This window comes from Eumetopias jubatus, unplaced genomic scaffold (assembly GCF_037043125.1).
Source record: "Eumetopias jubatus isolate StellerSeaLion01/CBP00866 unplaced genomic scaffold, mEumJub1_p1.0 scaffold_5, whole genome shotgun sequence".
NCBI classification, from domain to species: Eukaryota; Metazoa; Chordata; class Mammalia; order Carnivora; family Otariidae; genus Eumetopias; species Eumetopias jubatus.
Genome location: NW_028274811.1, coordinates 69,708,814 through 69,721,810, shown reverse-complemented (window position 1 = coordinate 69,721,810; position 12,997 = coordinate 69,708,814). Strand labels below are relative to the sequence as shown.

General features: G+C 39.6%; 1 protein-coding gene across 1 annotated transcript in view; it reads right to left on the bottom strand.

Annotated features, from left to right (window-relative positions):
• ADGRV1 (adhesion G protein-coupled receptor V1) overlaps positions 1-12,997 on the bottom strand; it is a 502,011-nt gene that overhangs the window by 58,128 nt on the left and 430,886 nt on the right. Inside the window, exon 87 of the mRNA XM_028091942.2 lies at positions 8,866-8,987. Coding sequence (XP_027947743.2) covers positions 8,866-8,987 — 122 coding nt within the window. The remainder of the gene's footprint in view (positions 1-8,865; positions 8,988-12,997) is intronic.

Below are 12,997 nucleotides of genomic sequence, written 5' to 3'. Positions count from 1 at the left end.
ACCAAAAAACAATAAAAGTGTAGAAGAAACTGTTTCCACCTTTGAGTTACTTACTTCCCAGCCACTTAGTTGTTTGAAGACATGGGGTAGGAATAAAAATGATTTTAACCAGCTGATCTTAAATTTGAACACAGGCTATATATTTTTAGCTACAGATTCCATGTTGTGACTCCCTTCTCTGAAATAGCAAGTGGTTCAAAAACTGCCAGGAAACATCTCAGGAACATCTCGAGACCAGATGCTTGTATAAACGAACATGTAAAAGCCAGTTACAGAGAGACAGTCAAACAGGACTCCGAACAATGTGGTCTCATAACTCACATACTGAGAAGTGTCATATCTCAATACTATGTAAAGTTCTGCTCCCTTGCCAGCTTATGCATTCCAAGAATGCATTTCAGTTTTTGGAAAGGTTCTTCTATGTCTATGAATCTTCTCCAAAAACTTGTTTTCCAGCATCTTTAAGAAGCTCATTCCTGATATTGCTGGCTACCCTTTATTATCCTATATGGGATTCCCTACACATGTGAAAAAATTGTTAGTCAGTGAGAAAGCCCTAGAAGAAAATCTGCAATAAATGCTGTATTTAAGTCTGAATCTGACTCGTTCAGGTTAAAAATGGAAAATACTTTAGAACGTAATTAAGCTATGCGTGATACGCAAGATGTTTAATGAGTGTGGCACAGACACTGACCAATTAGAATGGCTGCAGGTCTAGAGCTGGAGTTAGGTTCCTGGAGGCTCCCTGTCTGGCCAAGCATTAGTCTTTCAGCTGCTGGAAGTCTGGGGATGCGCCTAGCTTAAGTGGCTAGAAGCTGGACACATGCACAGAGTTAAAACACTAGCTGTTTCAATACTTTCACAACTGATAGGGTTGGAGCAGTGCCTATCAGCTGATAATCAAGCCTGGTGATTACTCCCATTATCGTTACACAGTTAGGATATATCTTGGACTGAACAGTCTAAGAAAGCTGTGAGGTATAAACATTAGCACAAATCTTAGAAATAACAAACTCGGGGCGCCTAGGTGGCTCAATTGTTAAGCATCTGCCTTCGGCTCAGGTCATGATCCCCGGATCCTGGGATCGAGCCCCACGTCGAGCTCCCTGCTTGGCAGGAAGCGTGCTTCTCCCTCTCCCACTCCCCCTGCTTGTGTTCCCTCTCTTGCTGTGTCTCTCTCTGACAAATAAATAAATAAAAATCTTTAAAAAAAAAAAGAAACTCAATTCACTTTTTTAAAAATAAAGGATATTGGATTAATGGATCAGGGAATTAGAAAAATATTAAACATATTAAGTGTGGTTCCTTATGAATTTCTTGTAGAATATACAGAGATATTTGGTTAGATAATAGATACCAAGGATATTGATAATAAACTGAGGCTACACAGATGAAGTATCCCAGTGTTTTGACAACAGCTGTCTTTGGCCTTGCCCAAACTTACATGAATGAACAAGAAAATTTAGAAAATATATATAGTGGATGTCTGTTACATTAGCCTACCTACCACTGTTGCACCCCTTTTATGGATAAAAGCATCCTTTCCTCCCCTGGGAATTCCACTCTATGTGGTTTTTGTGAGCTCAGATCAATTCAACTCTTTCTACCAATGGAGTCTGCTCATGACCCAGGCCTGGCCAGAGTAACTGTCACCATGTGACCAGTTTCTGCATTGTCTGTGATACAACATTAGGGTAATTTAAGTACTACGTAGGATTTTCCTGTTGGGGAATAAGCTCCTTCAGTGCTAGGGCTAGAAGGCTGGTAGGAGGTGAGTCTTGCTCTGGTGGTGGCCACCATGGTCAGTAAGATTATTAAAGTGATAAAAATAATAGCAGACATATTTAGAAAGATAATTTTTCTAATCTCACTTTGTATTTGTATCCATCAAGCATTATAAAGTACTACATATACATTTTCTTAAATGCTCAAATGTTTTAGATGCTTGGTAGCTCAAATTTGAAACTTCAGAGAGTGATAAGAAATTCCTGAAAATATTTCAAGTGATTAGGATTCTCTTTTTTAAAGTAAAAATAAATTACTGGGACTAAATATAAAGAAAGAGCTTTTGCATAGCGAAGGAAACCATCAACAAAACAAAACAAAACAAAACAAAATCTACTGAATGGGAGAAGATATTTGCAAATGATATATCAAATAAGAGGTTAATACTCAAAATATATAAAGAACTTACACAACTCAACACCCCCCCTCCCAAAAACCACAATCTGATTAAAAAATGGGCAGAGCAAGATGTCCTTCAACAGATGAATGGATAAAGATGTGGTTCATATATACAATGGAATATCACTCAGCCATCAGAAAGGATGAACACCTGCCATTTGCATCGACATGGATGGAACTGGAGGGGATTATGCTAAGTGAAATAAATCAAGCAGAGAAAGACAACTATCATACGGTTTCACTCATATATGGAATGTAAGGAATAGTGAAGAGGACTATAGGTGAAGGGAGGGAAAACTGAATGGGAAGAAATCAGAGAGGGAGACAAACCATGAGAGACTCTGGACTCTGGGAAACAGAGGGTTACAGAAGGGAGGGGGGAGGATAGGGTAACCAGGTGATGGGTATTAAGGAGAGCACGTGATGTGATGAGCACTGGGTGTTATGCACAACTAATGAATCATTGAACACTATATCAAAAACTAATGATGTACTATATGTTGGCTAATTGAACTTAATTTAAAAAAATGGGCAGAGGACTTGGATAGATATTTTTTCAAAGAAGACATACAGATGACCAATAAACATATGAGAAGATATGTAACATCACTAATCATCAGGAAAATATAAATCAAAACCATGGTAAGATATCACCTTCTACCCATCAGAATGCCTGCAATCAAAAAGGCAAGAAATAACAACTGTTGGAAAAGATGTGTAGAAAAAGGAACCATCATATGCTGTTGGTGGGATGTAAACTGGTAAAGACACTGTGGCAAACACTAAGGAGGTTCCTCAAAAAATTAAAAATAGAAATAACAGGGGCGCCTGGGTGGCTCAGTCATTAAGCATCTGCCTTCACTCAGGTCATGATCCCAGGGTCCTGGGATCGAGCCCCGTATCGGGCTCCCTGCTCGGCGGGAGGCCTGCTTCTCCCTCTCCCACTCCCCCTGCTTGTGTTCCTGCTCTCGCTGTGTCTCTCTCTCTGTCAAATAAATAAAATATTTAAAAAAAATAGAAATAACATATGACCCAATAAATCCACTTTGGGTATTTACCCAAAGAAAACAAAAACACTAATTTGAAAGATATATGCACCCCTATGTTTATCGCAGCATTACTTACAATAGCCAAGACATGGAAGACCCACGTGCCCACTGATGGACAAATGGATAATGAAGGTGTAGTATCTATATACAGTGAAATATTTTGCAGCCTTAAAAAAGGATGAGATTATGCCATGTGTGACAACATGGATGGACCTAGACAGTATTATGCAAAGTGAAATAAGGCAGATTATGAAAGACAAATGCCATATGATTTCACTTAAATGTGGAATCTAAAAAAACAAATGAATAAACAAAAAGCAGAATCAGACATATGAATAGAGAGAACAAGTGATGGTTGCCAGAGGGGAGGGAGCAGGAGGATGGACAAAATGGGTTAAAGGAAGTGGGAGATACAGGCTTGCAGTTATAGAATGAAGAAGGCACAGCACAGAGAACACAGTCAATGATACTGTAACAGCATTGTATGGTGATAAGAGCTGCACTTGTGAGCACAGCATAATGTATAGAGATGGTGAATCACTATGGTGGACACCTGAAACTAATGTAACGTTGTGTGTCAACTATACTCAAGTAAAAAAAAAAAAAGAAAAACCATTTAAAAAAGATTCCCTTTTTGCGGTACCTGGCTGGCTTAATTACTAAAATATATGACTCTTGAACTCAGGTCATGAGTTTGAGCCTCACATTGTGGGTAGAGTTTACTTGAAAAAAAAAAAAAAGGATTCCTTTAACAAACTGAGGGTTCTAGAGGGAAGGGGGTGGGGGGATGGGTTAGCCTGGTGATGGGTATTAAAGAGGGCACGTTCTGCATGGAGCGCTGGGTGTTATTCGCAAACAATGAATCATGGAACACTACATCAAAAACTAATGATGTAATGTATGGGGGTTAACATAATAAAAAATTGCATTAAAATATTTAAAAATTCAGAATATTATAAAAAGATACCTTTTATCTATTAGTCTTTGAGCATCTATCACATATTAATAATCTGGGTGAACAAAAGAGGCAGTAATCTCCTTTGGGTAAAATACAGTAGCCAAGCATAAGATGTATACTTTTGGGGTTGCAGATATTGATAAAAGCCAGTTAAAAAAATACAAAGGCCAGTAAAAAAAAAAAAAAAAAGATAATAACCATTAAGGCTTCATGGAACATACTTGGAAGATCTTACTACTATATAGTCATATTCCATGAAAATGTCCAAGTTGAAGACATGAGGCAGTTTATAAACCAAATGAACCCCAATAAATGCTAGTGAAATCATATTTTTAAGTGTTTCCTAACAGGCGTTCTTTTTAAGAATGATTCACGGAGCACTGGTACCAGGAATGTACTAATGTGCCAGAGTGATACAGAAATTCATCGCTTCAGTAGTGCCACATAGATAGAATGAAGCTCATTATATATGGGCTTGAAATGTTTTTAGTTTTTGTACTTAGCTTTAAGTTCCTCTAAGAAACAGACCAGAACGATTTCTTTTATATCTCCCCACGAAATATTGTTTAATGCCCAACAGTTTCTCTCTTTTTTTAAGATTTTATTTGTCAGAGAGAGAAAGAGAGAGAGCACAAGCAGGGGGAGTGGCAGGCAGAGGGAGAAGCAGGATCCCGCTGAGCAGGGAGTCTAATGCAGGGCTCGATCCCAGGACCCTGGAATCATGACCTGAGCTAAAGGCAGACGCTTAACCGACTGAGTCACCTAGGTGTACCGCAACAGTTCTCTTTTACTAATAAATCTCCATAAGAGCTCAACAGACTTTTTTTGTGTGTACGTGGTTGGATAGGTTACACTGGCTACCATTTTAACCTTAAGGTTTACATTTCTTTAATTGCTGCTGAGAGGTTCAGTCACTGATTTCAGGTGTCTAATCTCCACTGAATCCCACGGATTTCTCTTTAAGCAGTCCGTTTCTTGACCATCTTCCAACCTACCATAGTTTGCTATTTACTTTCTGCCTAGAAATTGCTGCATACCTTTTACTGTTTTTAGCTCAAGCTTTCAAACCATGTTTCTCAGCAAATGTCTTTGCTTCCTGAATTTCAGAGAAAAGAGAGGGCATTAAATACAAATTCCAACTTTCCATACTTCCAGCTTTAAAATGGTTTTTCCATGTTTACCTTTTCTTCCCTCCTTCCCTAGCCTCAGAGAGAGAAACATCTCTCCTCACCTTCTATCACTTCTGTTCTTCCTGCCCTGTCTGTGATCTGGCCACAGCAGAGTCTTTCCTCCTTCTTTGTTGGTTCTTTTCACAAGTAAAGACAACAAAACAAAACAAAATCTCCTTCGAACCAACCAAACGTCCTTCCTAAGCTATTCCTTTCTCTCTATTCTCCATTAAATTCTTGCATAAAAATAACTATTCCTTACACGTGTGAAGTACTGTACAATTGCTTTATATTTGTTATGCCACTTAATTAAATCACACCATAATCCTAAGTGGCATTTATTCCCATTTTGCAGATGAAGTAGAAAGTAGAAAAAAATTTGTATTCATGACTCAGCTGAAGTCAACCAGATAAGATGGGTTGGTGGAGTTAGGATTATGCTCTACTACACCAGCAATTCTCAAACTGTGGTCCCTAGACTGGCTGAATCAGCATCATCTGGGCACTTGTTAGAAAAGCAAACTCTCAGGTCTGCACAGATCTACTGTATCAGAAAGTCTGTGTTTCCGTCCACGTGATTCTGATGCAAACCACAGACGGGGAGCACTGTACTAAACCACACTGCCCTCAGCTCTCATGCTATTTATCTTTGCTACCCTTGACAGAGTTAGTATTGTTTCTTTTTGAAACTTTCTTTTCTACCAGCAACTCCAAACTGTTCTAAACTGGTTCCCTTTCATTAATAACCTCTTTCACTTGCCCTCTCCCAATACCTAGTTACTAAAATACTGGTAGCCTCTTCTTTTCAAGATTTTATTTATTTATTTGACAGAGAGAGAGACAGCGAGAGAGGGAACACAAGCAGAGGGAGAGGGATAGGGAGAAGCAGCCTTCCCGCGGGGCAGGGCGCCCGATGTGGGGCTCGATCCCAGGATCCTGGAATCATGACCTGAGCCAAAGGCAGATGCTTAACCAACTGAGCCGCCCAGGTGCCCCTAAAATATTGGTAGCTTTACTAATGTCTCCCACATCTTACCAACTCACTGACCTTACTGCATTATTTCCTAGAGCCCTGTGCTGAATGTGATCTTCATGTTGACTAAAGGTGTGGGTGCCCAGCCATTTGCCTGAGCCAGGCATTTGTTTGTTGTTTCTTTTCTTTTCTTTCTTTCTTTCTGATTTTATTTATTTATTTATTTATTTATTTATTTATTTGAGAAAGAGAGAGGGAGGGGGAGGGAGAATGCGTGAGCAGAGGTGGAACGGGGGGGAAGGGGGGTAATTTCAAGCGGACTCTGGGCTCAGCATAGAGCCCAATCCCATGACTCTGAGATCCTGACCTGAGCCAAAATCAAAAGCCGGACGCTTAACCGACTGAGCCACCCAGGCACCCCGAGCCAGGCATTTCTAAATGATGTTGTTCTTTCATACTCCCATTCCTACATTTTATTGGCTAACCAAATTTCATTCATAGTTACCTTTACAATTCTCAAACCTGTTACCTACTCTCTATTCCCAGGTATGCTGCCAGAGCATTATAGGCTGGAATGTGATAGTAGCCCACCTAACTGGAGCTGTTCCACATTTCAGTACCCTCCTGTTTCCAGTTATCCTTCTAAAAAGTAGTACAAGCATGTCATTCCTAATCAAAATCAAAAAAATTTAAAAACTCACAAAATATAAAAAACAAATCAGAACAAAACAAACAAAAACTCCAACTTTGATGGCTTCCCACTGCTTAAAAGCTGAAGTTTAACATCCCATCCCAAGCATGGTAGCATGGCATGGAGGCCAACCTAGCCCTGTCTGCCTCTGCTCCCAGCGTTACCTTCCTAACTGCAAAGCTTTTCTTCTTCCCACCCCCACCCCGGCTCTTTGCTAAATCTCGGCAAGATGGACCATTTTCCTTTGCACTGCCCTGGCTAACACTATTTCTCTGCCTGAAATACCCATCTCTAACCTTACGCTCTTCACTTAGTTAATCAACATTAAAGGTGTCACAAACTCACAGGCAGGTGAAATGAATGAAGTCTATCACGTGTAATAAGGTCACATGCCCCATCTAAAGGGGGCAGCATCTACTTAGGACTGGAGAATTGCTGCCAAGCAGGTACTGCCATTAAAGAAAAGCCAGAAGTTCAAGTTTTTATGTGCAATTTCTCAATTTTAAACTTTTGCAGCAAATTAAACCATTTGTCTACTGTTGTATATCCACCAAATAAAATACATCTGCAGGCTGTCAGTGTGGACCTTGGTGCTAGTTCCACTAGGTCCTGGGGATTCAAAGGTGACCAGACAGGGCCTCTGACCTGAATGGCTCACTTCTGGGGCTCATCTCAAATGCCAGCACAGGCAGGAGTAAACAGGCCCTTCACTCAGCTCTTACAACATTTTGTTTGCACGGCACCTGCCACAGTGTACTCTCACCAGTGATTGTTTACTCTCTTGAATCATCACATTCTCCAGGAGCAGGCCTGTCACCTTCATTCTGGTACTGGTAACACTAACACAATGTGCTGGCAGTAGGCACTTGATTCTCACTATGGCTGTAAAGAGATGTCTAAGTATCTACTTGTATCAACTTGATGCCAAACTTTCAAGTTACTTTGTATTTTTGCTCTTCCTAAATCCATATTATGATTTGATTAGGCACCCTGCTGGAAGATAAGGTGTCACTAAATAAATCATCTCCTTAAAATTAAACCGAAATATGCTTTGAGTCTTGTTTTAGTTGTATGCTATCATCCTAATAGGTTTTTCTACACATGTTCCTTGCACGATGGTGGTCAAAATAAGGACTGTTTAGAGATATCTTTGGTAAATTCAAGAAATTATTTTGGTCCAGGACAGACCTTTTCACTTTAGAAAATAAGGCAAATGAGTTCATTTGTTCCATTTTTTAATTTCAGGGTGCAACTTTTTCCATTTTAACAAAAGCACTAAAAAAGTCAGCTTTAATTTTTGCTACAGTTATATAATTTCTAGTTATGCTATCCAAGCACGCTCACAAAACTAATTTAAGCTGGGTATTGCCAGACTTAGAGGACGTCAATCATTTTTTAGTGAACCAAAACACTCTCATTTTCTAAGCACCAGACTTAAGAGTGGACTGCTTGAACACTGGTATCTATTTCATTCCTCAGTTGATCTAACATCTAGATACAGCCATTGTCCAAATATATGCATATGTTCATGGCTACCATCTGCAAAATTTATAAACATCAATCCTGCTGAAAAAGAAATATGTTTTTGTAGTTACTTAGATTTCTCTAAATAAAGGAGGGTAAATATTTTATGTCTTCCCTATCTGTATAATCAGCAAGTTAGAAGCCCAACCATATTTCATTTATTAAAGATTTAGCCCCCCATCATTTTATTCTACAACTCTGTATGATGTCGTGTTTAAGAATTCATCTGAGTTGACACTTGATTCCTTGACGTTGAGACTCCATGCCCTGTGTTCACTAGGACACGTGTGCCATCAATAACGAAATAGTAAACTTACCTGCAGACTGTTGAAAATGACAAAGAGGACCAACATCCAGAAGTGTCTGTAAGCCACGTGCAGGCCTCCCCAAAGCCATGTCACAGAAATCAGGCCAAAGAGATATAAAACCAGTGGAATTTCTAGAAATAAAAAAAAAATTTTTTTGAGCTTTGGTATACTGCATAGTCACACATACACACAGACGCATATTAGCTCTCTTCTTGTGATACTCTGTATGCCGAAGTACCCATTTTGGAAGAACAATCTTGGAAATCCCATTCTTATGCCAGAGAAGAGAAGGCACATTGCTGAGTCTACATTCTTTCTGTTTTGCTTGTAGGCAAGGGGGTGGGGAAGAATAACTGTTCCTCTCCTAGACTACCACCTGCTGGACTGTTTGGGAAGTGCCATGAACTACAGAGATGCAATCACATTTCAACCCCAGGTATATAATCCCCTTGAAGAGCTCGCCACCAAAAAACGGCAGGCAGTGGTGTGCTCCCGAAATTAGTGTAGTCTAACCTGACATTTTATTTATTTATTTTAAAGATTTTATTTATTTACTTGACGGAGAGAGAGAGCGCGTGCGGGAGCTCAAGTAGGCAGAGTGGCAGGCAGAAAGAGGGAGAAGCAGGCTCCCTGCTCAGCAGGGAGCCCGATGCGGCCCTCGATCCCAGGACCCAGGGATCATGACCAGAGCTGAAAGCAGACGCTTAACGACTGAGCCACCCAGGTGCCCCTAACCCGACATTTTAAAACAGAAATGCTACCAATACTAGTTTGTGTATCATAGAAAAGGATATACTCATCTCCTTTTTTCTAACAGAAAAGACACCAAACTTTATAGCTAACATGAGAACAAAGATGAAGTGATGGGTTTGCTATTGTCAACACTAAGTTTACTCTATCCTTGTTTCTCATGTAATTTATTTCAGTAGTTTTTGGGACAGATTTCTTCAGGGCCCAGGACTTCATTACCCTTTTCATTTGTCTTTGATATGTGCATTATAGAATAATAACCTTAAAAAGGGGATTTTAACATTGAAATGACAAGCTACATAAGATTTGGAAAGTGAATCAGATCATAGTAGCTGCAAATAAGCACATTTCAAGCTGCTGAAAGACATCAGGATGGACCACACCACTGACAACTCTTAGGACAGACCTCAAGGTCCATATATACCCACCATTATCACTTACTGCCTGGAATCTACATGCACTCTGGAAATCGGAAGAATTAAATAATCCAACTTTAGCAATTTAAAAATTTTATTTTGAAACATTCTTGAACTTACAGAAGAGCTACCAGTACAGTCTGACAACAAAGGTTTTTTTTCTTACTGAACCACTTAAAAGTTGCCAACTGAATCCTGTATCACCCTCTGAATGCTATGTTTTTAAATATATTTTTAAAGTAACATTTTTAAGTTTATTATTTTTTTCTTAATCTCTACACCCAATATGGGGCTTGAACCCAGATCAAGAGTCACATGCTTTTCTGACTGAGTCAGCCAGGTGCCCCCATACTTTACTTTTCTTTTTTGTTTGTTTTTTCCTATCCAAATACTTAAAAAAAAAAGATTTATTTATTTATTTGAGAGAGGAAGGGAGGGGCAAAGGGAGAGGGAGAGAAACTCAAGCGGACTCTGCACTGAGCCTGGAGCCCAACGTGGGGCTCAATCTCATGACCCTGAGATTGTGACTGATGTCAAAACCAAGAGTCAGGTGCTTAACTTACTGAGCCACCCAAGCGCCCCTCCTCTCTGAATACACTAATGTATATTTTCTATAAAGATATTCTCCTACATAAACACCATGGGACCATCAAATCAGGAAATTAATGCTGATCTATTACTGCCATCCTCAGATCCCATTCAAGATTTGTCCATTGTTCCCATTATCCCCTTTGTAGCAGAAAGGTGCGGTTGACATGCTTCTGCAATCTCCTTTAATCCCCAACACTAAATCTGTGTGGACTTGGCTTTTAAGACTGACACTTTTGAAGATTACCAGCCAGTTTTTCCTGTAGAGTGTCCTTAAATTTGAGTTCATCTGATGTTTTCCTGTGATTCAGATTATAAAGTCTGGCAGAAATCACAGAAGGGAGGCTGGGCTCTTTTTATAGCATTCTGTTGGGTAGCACAAAAATTCAATTTGTCCCATTACTTAGGCTGCTCATTCAGGTCACTTGATTAAAGTTAGTGGCTGCATACGTTCTCCACTGTGAAGTTTGTTTTCCTTTGTGATTACTAAATATTTGTGTGGGATTACCTTGAAACTGGATAAACACCCTTTCCCTTATCAAGTGTTTGATTTACTCATTTATTTTTAAAATATGGACTCATAGATTCTCAATTTATTTAATGGGTTATTGTCCATTATTTTCGTGTTGATGCCCCAAATTATCCTAAATTTTGCAAGATGGCTTCTGTGCCTTTTGTTATGTCCTCATCATTCTGTAAGCACTTTCTTGGTTTTTGGCCCAACAAGATGTTTCAAACTCATCTTGTACTTTCCCTGATCCAGTTCTGGTTTGGGGGGGGAAGAATGGCACTTAGAAACAAAAATTGGGTACTAGGTATGCTCACGATTATTGGGGTGTTTCTACCCCTAAGCCCTCTCAGTAGACAGAGCTAGAGAATATATGGAGGTACACATATGAACACACACACACATTTACATCTGGATCACTGGATCTATCTCTATATAATGAACATCATTAGGTCACACCAATACTTCTAATTTTAATCCAACACCACAGGGTTAATTCTAATTTTCTTCCTTTTAATTTTTGTAAATCTCTTCTCTGTTGTTAAGAAATCTATTTCTCATTGTTCTTAATATATTTACCTATTTGATCAACTGCCCTATTTGATTGTAACCAGTCTCCCGATGCTGTCATCCCTTCCCCTGCACACGTGGGTTCTGACACCTCATGTGGGGCTGTACCCCACCCCTCACACAGATGCCCCTCCTCACAATGAACAGGGCTCCCACACTCCATACTTTAACATCTTTCTCTGTATGGTAACTGTGAGGACGGTGTTAGGATGAGATTCTTGGGCAAGGGAAGAGAAAGGAAAAACACTAGAAGAGAAAGGAAAAACACTAGAAGAGAAAGGAAGGAAAGGGAATGGGGGAGGGGAGAAGGAATAGGGAACCTGAGCAGTCCTTTTTTTGAGGAGAAAGGCACTATGCTGGTATCTTCCCAAATAGACCCTTCATAAGAAATATAAAATTGTCTGAGTTATTATTATAACTTCACAGAGAAAATAAGAATAATGTAAAACATAGTTTGGGGTGCGTGGGTGGCTCAGTCGGTTAAGTGTCTCAGGTCATGATCCTGGGATTGAGCCCTGCATCTGGCTCCCTGCTCCATGGGGAACCTGCTTCTCCCTCTCCCTCTGCCTGCCACTCCCCCTGCCTGTGCTTGCTCTCCCTCTCTGTCAAATAAATAAATAAAATCTTAAAAAAAAAAGACACAGTTTATACAGATGAATAATTCCTTTGTCATTAATGCCATATAGCAGGCCAGGAGAAAATGTATTAAGATTTATTTAAATTTTATAAGAATTTATTTTTGTTTAATGAAATCATACAATTTGATAAAGGGCCAGGGGCTCATTTTGACTTATGACAAGATACCCTAATATTTAGGAAACTTCCTATGCTATGCTCATTAAATTTTTTAAGATTAGATATCAAGTCTGGCAATTGCATTCTTTGTTCCCACTGTGTAAGTACAAAATTCTATTTATGGCTCTGTGCAGAGTACAAAAGGACATGCATATTTTGCATGAACAACTAGGAACCCAATTTTCAAAATTTGGCCTGCATGTTCCTCTAAAGTGCCTAGAGCCAAACAAGAGCTGTGTGCTGACAAAGCTCAGTGGGAGAGCCAAGAGAGCATACTGGGATTGACTAGAAACACCCATGGCCTAGGTCTCTCTGGAACTCCGCAGAAAAGTGTGGTAGCTTGGCACCCCAGACCAGAAACTCTGCAAGGAAGAAAGCCAGTCATAAATAACTCAGTGTATTGAATAATAGACCCAGGATGGTTTTCCAGCAGTACAACAATGAGCAAACGATTTCAGATGGAAGAAACATATCCAGAGGCACATCCAGATTTTGTGGGCCTGAAGTTATAAAA